The sequence below is a fragment of the Arachis stenosperma genome, chromosome 3 (genome assembly GCF_014773155.1).
Source record: "Arachis stenosperma cultivar V10309 chromosome 3, arast.V10309.gnm1.PFL2, whole genome shotgun sequence".
Taxonomy (NCBI): domain Eukaryota; kingdom Viridiplantae; phylum Streptophyta; class Magnoliopsida; order Fabales; family Fabaceae; genus Arachis; species Arachis stenosperma.
The window spans coordinates 142563945-142572786 of NC_080379.1; the positions used below are offsets into that span (position 1 = coordinate 142563945).

The following is an 8842-nucleotide window of genomic DNA, read 5'->3' on the forward strand; positions in this document are numbered from 1 at the left end:
TAACAATATATTTTTAATTTATATTTTTAAATATTATTAATTAATTACTGACAAAAATAATAAATTATATTGATCCTCTAATATTTTATATTTTTAATTCTATTTTTTCTAATAATAATATAATTAAAATTAGATGTTTGTAAAAAAATTAATTATTTTTACCATGGAAACTTTACATTTGCTTTTAATTGAGAATAAAATGGTATTTTTGAAAGCTTAATAAACCAAAGAATAAAGATAAAATAAATAATATATACTAAATAGCCTCAACAAAAATCATGTGAAATTTTCTCAAAGAAGGGGGTTTCGAAATCTACAACTACTGGTCGTCCTTGCTGACTGTCAATAACTGTCGCAACAACATATCACATGGAATAAACCACTCCAACTCCATTCCATATATTAAACTCTCTAACTCCCCCTCCCCAAAAAGAAATGTTTCTCTCTATATATTTATATATCTATTTTATGGACTAATTAATTAGCTTGTAAATTGAAATCTGTTATACACATTATTATCATTACTACTATTATTCGAAGCAGCAGCACCAGCACTTCCAGTAGCAGCACCAGGCTTAGCTTTGCAGGCACAAGGTTGGTTATTACTTTTTTGAAACCCTAGAGTTTGACACGTACAAAAGGAATAAGCAGCTTGTAGTTGTTGACGGTGTCGTTTTGGGTTTTGTGTGTGGATTATGGAAGAAAGAGGAGAGGGAAGGCCTAAGGAGAGGTCCAAGTTGAGTTTAGGATATGCTTCTAACTCCGTTGTGACGCCACTGCTGCTGTTTGAATCTTCATCACCCCCTCCTGATGAGTAGTAGTCTGTTCCATCAGTATTATTATTCTTGGCACAAGCAACACCAAATAGACGAAAATTGATGCTGTTGTCGCTGCTGTTGTATGTTCTCTTCTTGTTGTCGTTGTTGTTTGTGGCCGTAGGTGGAACTGTTGTTGTTGGTGGTGGTGGGGTTATTGTTTTGGTGGAAGGTGCGGGTGCAGCGTTGAGTGGTTGATGGGTTTGAGGGTCAATTCCACGGCTATAAAGTTTACGCTTTATGTGGGTGTTCCAGTAGTTCTTTATCTCATTATCGGTTCTTCCCGGTAACCTCGCTGCTATTAGAGACCATCTGACAAACAATTCAAGAAATCACGTATCAATTAACATCATCCATCTTTGATTCTATATCTATATATGATGAAGAAACTTACTTGTTACCGAGTAAGCTGTGGAGGTTGATGATGAGCTCGTCTTCTTCGTCAGTGAAGTTGCCTCTCTTGAGATCAGGCCTTAGGTAATTTATCCATCTCAGCCTGCAACTCTTCCCACACCTAAGCAACCCTGAATACAAACACAATATATATCGTCATGTATTTTGTGTGAGGAGGATATATATGGCAAATTAAAGAATAACACGTACCTGCAGCTTTGGGAAGGGATCTCCAACAGCCTTCGCCATGAAGCTTGATGTAGTTGATGAGGCGCTCATCTTCCTCTTTGGTCCAAGCTCCTTTGTTTGTGTGCTCTTTCTCACAACAAGGAGATCTACCCATGTGTATATTGCTAGAGAGAGAGAGAGAGTGTGTGTGTGTGTGGGAATGGAACCTGAAACTTGTTGAGAGAAAGAGAGAGAGAAGAGGAAGAAAGTGATTGGGGACAAAAGAGGGTAGGAAGGGAATATAAATGGGAGGTGGTGGAGAGAGAGGGGGTGCAATTGACTCGGGTACCTTCTTTTTCTCTTTCTCAAAGAGAGAGAGAGAGAGAGTATTTGACCGAGTTGGTGAGAAAGACGAGTGGTTACAATTAAGTTTGTGCTTCAATTGGGTAGGTAGCTCTACTTTTCATGTCTCTCAACTTCTCTCTTCTTTTTCATCTCCGTCCCCCACACCCCCTCTTTTTCCCATATTTGCACTTCTACCCCTCTTCTTTCTTCTTCATTTCATTGTGTCCTTCTCTTCCTAATCATTTTTTGCCTACGTCACAACGGTTGTCAACAGTCGTGTCTCGGCTTCCAATTACTCTTATTAGAGACACAATATCTGTTAAATGGATCTATAACTTATAACGGTTGCTCCTCTTTTTCATTTCTATATTAGTTAGTTACTACTGTTAATAGAATTTTCACGCTGAATATATATATGCATTCCGTATTAACTAATGTATTATTCGTTACTGTAGTTGTTTATAAGAAATATTTCTCAATTAAAGCAGTGCAACCAATAATATAGGCTTCCCCGATTTTATATAATTAATTTTTTAATTTATTCACTATTACTGTAAACAAATTTTCTATAGGTAATAATATTATTATATCAGTAAACATAATTAATTTATAAATTCATCACTTAAAAAATATATAAATATAATTCTATTAGATGATTATGTAAAATTTGTTATAATGTTTAATGTATTAAAATTAAAATAATACGTAGAACATATAAATATATAAAATTTGACACCTTCTTATCTTATACAAATTAGTACAAATAAAGAATGGTGATACAAGCCGAGCTAGCGATGGAATCTTGATTATGTTTTCAAAGTCATAATTACTCTCCATAGGTGTTCAAAAGAGAAAGTTTAAAGGTGAATACTTTTATTAAAATTTGATTAGTATTTAATCATTAAAAAAATAAGTAATTTTATATTATTATATATAATTTTATATTATTAAAAATATTATTAATAATTAAATAATGACTACAAATCATAAAATTTGTTGGTTTTCTAATATTCTTCGGGTTTAAAATTATCCAAGTATAAGTAGTAATTAATTTCAATAAATTGCATATATCTTTTTCTTTTTAACTTTTTCCTTAACAAAGAAATTTGAAACTATATATTTGATCTTATTGACTTTATTTACTACTTATGTGATGATAAAAATAAACCCTAATTAAGGTTACAATTTAGCTATCAGCCATCCCTAAACATTAATAAAATTGCATAACAACCCTCCCCCTCTTCTCTCTTTCTCTCTCTCCCTCTTCCTCTCTTCGTTTCTCCACCCTCCTCACAAGTATTCTTATTTTCTGTTAGGCCAATTAGCCAAAAAATGCATTATTGTGGTTTGACTATTGTTACTAATTTGTTAAAGCAGCTTCACTCATGCAATTAGTTTAGTTGGACATGATCTCAGCATAAAATATCACACCGCCTTCGAATAAACGATCTATATTGCAAAGCTTGAAATTAAAGAGAGAGAATATATATAAATAAATAATAATGTCTGAGAAGAAAATAAAAGGCTGTGAAGACCTACCATAGCAAAAGCATGTTTGCCTACATTGCACATTGATTTAGAAGTATCAAATTGGCTATGCGTACCAAGCATTTTCTTTTTTTCGGGTACACTTCCAAATAAAATCGCTTTTATATTTGATGATTCTTTTTCACAACTTTTTATGTTTATGGTCTTCCACCTTTCCACTTTCTTTCTAACTACTTGTTACGTTTTTGTATTTTTATTTCTCTTAATAAATTAAAGATTGCTTCTAGATGCATTCCTCAACTTACTCCACTTACTCTTGTCAATTCGGGTTTGATTTGAGTAACTAACTTCCCCTACCATCCATGATTGAGGGATTAATACTGCTCACCTTTTCTTTCGATTCTTTCACCCAATAATAAAGAATAACCAAATTCAACAAGCACAGCAGCATTGTTCAATTTGGCTCATAGGTCAATTGCTTCGCTAATTAAGTGCCTAACTAATCTATGTCTTTATCTTATGTTATTTTGCAATTTCTACTTTTTATTTTATTTAACGATTCTTATTATAGCCATGGAGCCCTAATATTAATAATTCTAATTAATTGGTCGAAAATTTATTAATAGTAGTTAAGAATAATAACAATATTGCATGACTAAAGAAAAAAGGAGTAAATTAAACAGTACTATGGCACAAAAGAATCAAGAAATTAAATTGATTCGCCTTTATGGGGGTGGTCCCAACATATATACAATCTTCATTATATTCATGCGTCGTGTTATGTTCTTTCAGTGGATGTTTGTAGAGATGGAAACAGGTTAGATCATATCAGATTTTATCTTTAATAGACTAAATTTATAATATATTTAATTGATTTGTAGTTTGTTATAAAATTTTTTAAGTATTAAATTTAACTTGTTATTGAGATTGATCTGATTTAAAGTCTGATAAAAGACATAATATATATAAATTTTTATTAAAATAAAAAATAAAAATATTTGAAATTACTTTTTTTTAATAATATTTAAAATTTTAAAGTTTTTATTATAAAAAATGATTTACATTTTAAAAAATTCAAATAAACCTGACAAATCTATTATGAGCTGAGTATAGCCTATTAACAAAATTAAATTTTTAAATAAGTCTGAAATTATTTTATGATTGGCCAGACTAGATTACGGCCACTTGACTTATTTCCACCGTTACTTGAAAGTTGAAACCAAAATCGTTTATGGCAGCAGTAATAGTAGTATGAGTCCATTGCAACATACATCGCATCACATGATACTACATTATGATTATTGTATCTTCTCAAAATTGTAAAAAAAATATAAACTAATCTAACATTTTTATCTGGTATTAAATGATGTGTAAATTTTACCAAATTTTTTTGACACATAATGAATGTGTAGATAAAACAAGTTGTTTGAGAAATAGTATTTGTCACTTTCAAAGTTCAACCACATCCAACACAGTTATGTCATTTAGAGCCGGCCATGTCAATTCCTACAAACAGGGTTGGTAAGCCTCACCCTCCAACCTTAGTTTTTTGTTGGTTCTAGAAGCACTGGGTAGCAAGATTGCATTAAATTAAGGGAAAAAGAATCTGTGTGGTTGGTGACCCACCTCCTTGCCTCCATGGATTTCCCACCTCATGTATTTCCACTCAAAGTGGCCCCTTCATTCATTACTACTCTGCTCCTATCTAGCTAGCTCCAATCTATCTATCCCATGCTTTTCAACTTCCTCACCTTATTCATTCATATATCCTCTTTCTCAAAGCAATTTCTCCTTTCCTTTTCATCTTTTATTTTAATTATTCTTATCAACTTGAAATCTAATTATCTAATCGTATTTATTTTTTAAAATAATTATTTATACAATTAAAATTTAAAAATAATTACTTTTACTAAGGTAATACCTCAAAGTTCACCAAATTAAATTCATCTTTGTATCTTGCACCAAATCATCACATTTACTTATAAAATTGATTATTGGCATTAGTCTAATAATTCATGACCACGTATGGATTTTTTCTGGGGTGGGACCATGTGAGAAGATTATATTAAGATGGACCCGAAAAAGTGGAGGACCAATATATAATTATGCAGTTGTTCAACGCCATGTGGCATATATTCCATATAATTACCAAAATCATTATATTAATAGCTGAGGCATCCTATCTTGTTTGACTCATTCATCCACGTTGACAAACAAATCCAAGAGTGTGTTCTCGGCTTTTTGTTTTGTTATCTCTGAATGAATAATCAAGTGCCTCTAATTCGAACCTTCCATTTCACTACTCTTGTAACTGCATGTATAGCTATGCATTTTACTTTTTTACCCAACACGCAGAATCGGATTCCATTTTGTTGAAAAACAGATTAGATCAAGTTCGGTCGAATTCAATTTATCATGTGCCGTGATCTGTATACGTGAACCAAGGAAAAAAGGAGAAGGAAACTCGTATATTTAATTTGTGGATAGTGTATATAATTGTATCCAATCTGGAAGATAGAGGCTTACGTGTAAGTGATGGTGATGTCTCAAAATTTCAAGGCTATACAATTACCTGCCCTAAAATTCACTTGGTCCTTGCCTACATATATCTGTCCTTGAAGTTTAATTATATAAGACAAGAAAAAGGTGTGCGGTCGTCTCATATCAAGAGGCCAATAATTTACATTAACTACACGGTCCTTAGCTCCTTCTTACAAGCGCAAGTAGACTAGTCCATTCATTCAAAGTTCAAACCCTTCAACCCTCTCTCTTCAAAGAAATGAATTTTTTTTTTGGTGACTTCAAAGAAATGAATTTGTGTCAACTCTTTTTTTTTTCATATTATTTTATCAGAAATGTATATCAGTATAACTTTTCTTTCTCTCCTTTCTTTTATAGCTGGTTAGTTACTCATTATCATCTTTTTAATTTTATACTAAAATAGTCAAATAATTTAACTAAATATATTGAATTATCTAATAATCTTTAACTATAAATTTTATATAAAATAAAAATGTCTTTAGTTTGAATAGTCATCACCTATTGCACCGGTTACATAAACCAATGATAAATACTTTTTTATCTCCATACATTACCAACATTTTTTACTCAAAATTCAAGTAATTCCAAAGAATTGCAATGCTCTAAACAAATTAGGCTCAACCCCTAAGCTCCATTAATTGAAATTACAAGAGTAAAAACTGTCAAAATCTAGCCTAATAAAATTGCCGTTCGCTTAAGTCTTTTTTTAGAGTAAAGTATCGTTTTTGTCCCTTAACGTTTGGAGTAAGTCATATTTATGTCCCTAACGTTTAAATCGTTCTATTTGTATCCCTAACGTTTATAAAAGTGATTTAATGTTATCTTACTATCAATTATACTAACAAATTAAATTATATTTTTCAATTATTCTCACTTGAATATATTCATTTTTAATTAGGTCTCACTTGGATGTGTTCGATTTTAATATTATACCACTATTTGTGTTTAGATTCAATTATGTCCCTAGAAAAATGAATTATGTAAATGTTGTAAGAATTAGTTTCAACTTTTGAACTATTTTTCAGAGTGAATTATCAAGTCTATCCCAAACATTTGTATTTTAACTTTAAGAAGAGATTTTTAAAACTCAAACTAAAGCGTTCATGATGTGTAATTGACGGCAAGATAATATTGAATCATTTTTACAAACGTCAAAAACACAAATAGGACGATTTAAACGTTAAGAATACAAATAGGATTTATCTAAATGTTTAGGATAAAAATAATATTTTTTTTTTAATAAAAACAAGATGTGATCATGTGACATTTGCAGGGTCTTTTTTTTTTTTTTTTGGGAGATTCGGTGACATGCATTCATGATAGCGGCATAGAATTGGTGGCATTCGGCTCTTTAGGGTTTGGAATTGGGACAAACAAACACCCACACACTGCACTGGACCCAACCGCAATTAATGAGCCTTGATCTGGGCTTCAACTCTGTTCACCGCTTCCCACACCAATGGATTGAAATTAAAAAACTCCAAGGCCCATCGTTCTCTATCAAATTTAATTTCGGAAAGGCTTAAGTGGCTAGTAATATTGCTAAGTATGAACTTGATCAGAAAAAAAATTGTAACTTCTTAACTGATCTAAATAAAGCATAGCTCTAAAACTAGTCTCAATCATATTTGTAAGCCCTAGATAACCTTTTATATGAACTATATTTTTTTAAAAATTAAGGTCTATTCAACTTTGATATATATCAAAAGTATACTTTATGACTGTAGTAGGACCATCCGATATATATATATATATATATATATATATATATATATATATATATATATATATATATTTAGGAATCAATCAAATTGTAAGGGTGTGTGATGTATTCAAATTTCACATGTGGTCGTAAATTTTGAGGGTGCATTGTTTTAGATTGCCTAACTGTTTTTTCATGCTTATTTGTTAATTGCAATATTTGTTATATTTATATTTTATTTGTGTTTTCTTTGTTTGATTAGAATGTATTTGTATTTGAGAAAATTTTTAGTAGTAGAGGAGTATCGAGGGTTGTTCTATTTTTAACGATTTGAAAGTTTTAAGGAAACAAAAGGGACAAAGTTAGATTAGAATTAGAATTTCATGGATAGAGTACCGAATTTTTGGTTTAGCATAACCTTTAAGTTAAAATCTAAGTGTTAGAATTCTAGAAATGATTCTGCCTTTTTTAAACCTTATATATTATCTATGTGGACACCTTAACCATACTGAGAATCTTCGCTTCTCATTTCATACATATTCTGCTATTTTTTAGATGCAGGTCGAAAGGCATCTCGCTGAGCATTCTAGAGATCCTTTGAAAGCGAAGAACTATTTTAGAGCTTGATGTTTTGTATTTTGTTTATGTATATAAATATATATATATATTCTCTGCCATATATATATATATATATATATATATATATATATATATATATATAAATCTCAGTATTTTGGGGTGTCTTTTGGGTTTTATATATATATACTCTGACTGGCCTTAGCTTCGTAAGTCGAGTCTGGAGCTTGATATTTGTACCTTTGGAACTTTATTCTTTATATATAATTTATCCTTCTTTACGATTTTGTTTATATGTTTTATGCTTATCCAGACGAATGCGATGCAGCTTCTGTTACGCTTTTGTTTAACTTTTTCTTCAAGGTTCCTAGTTAAATTTTTTTATCTATATTTATATATCTATTTTTCTTTTAGAGATCGTATACCTCACCACATCTACTTTACGACTTAAGCATAAGGTTTCGAGTGGTAGGGTGTTACACAATGTCACATTGGACAAATTGATTTTGTCGGGCACCATTCACTAGATCATCAGGGTTTTGTCCCTTATTAATTATTACAGGTGATTGACGACCTTCCAGGTGAGGTTGATTACCTCCTAGTGGATTTGTTACCTTATAGTTACCCTAGATTGCTCCAATCAATTCATTCTTCTGCCTGTTACTTGTTCAAACTTAGCATTATTTTTTTCTATCAAAGGGTTTAAGACAATTGTCATTTGCTAAGTCAGTGTGTTAACCAAACTATGATGACTTTTTGCTATTTATTGTCTAAAATCTGCTAAGAAATCAATAGTGTTAGGCAGAATTGTCCC

The 8842-nt window shown here is 31.0% G+C and overlaps 1 protein-coding gene across 1 annotated transcript; it reads right to left on the minus strand.

Annotated features, from left to right (window-relative positions):
* Positions 1-266: 266 nt before the first annotated feature.
* LOC130970511 (transcription repressor MYB6-like) lies at positions 267-1715 on the minus strand. Its single transcript, XM_057896624.1, has 3 exons — positions 1419-1715; positions 1210-1339; positions 267-1127 (listed from the first exon to the last, which is right to left on the minus strand). Exons 1-3 carry the CDS (start codon positions 1549-1551, stop codon positions 482-484), a joined length of 909 nt encoding a protein of 302 aa, XP_057752607.1. The 5' UTR covers positions 1552-1715; the 3' UTR covers positions 267-481.
* Positions 1716-8842: the final 7127 nt, after the last annotated feature.

What these genes read in the sequence shown, in the direction of transcription:
- LOC130970511 (XM_057896624.1), bottom strand. Translation starts at nt 1,551, where the DNA reads ATGGGTAGATCTCCTTGTTGTGAGAAAGAGCACACAAACAAAGGAGCT. An exon ending in ATCCCTTCCCAAAGCTGCAG is followed by an intron (nt 1,340 to 1,418) that starts GTACGTGTTATT and finishes GTTTGTATTCAG; the next exon opens with GGTTGCTTAGGTGTGGGAAG. An exon ending in CACAGCTTACTCGGTAACAA is followed by an intron (nt 1,128 to 1,209) that starts GTAAGTTTCTTC and finishes ATTGTTTGTCAG; the next exon opens with ATGGTCTCTAATAGCAGCGA.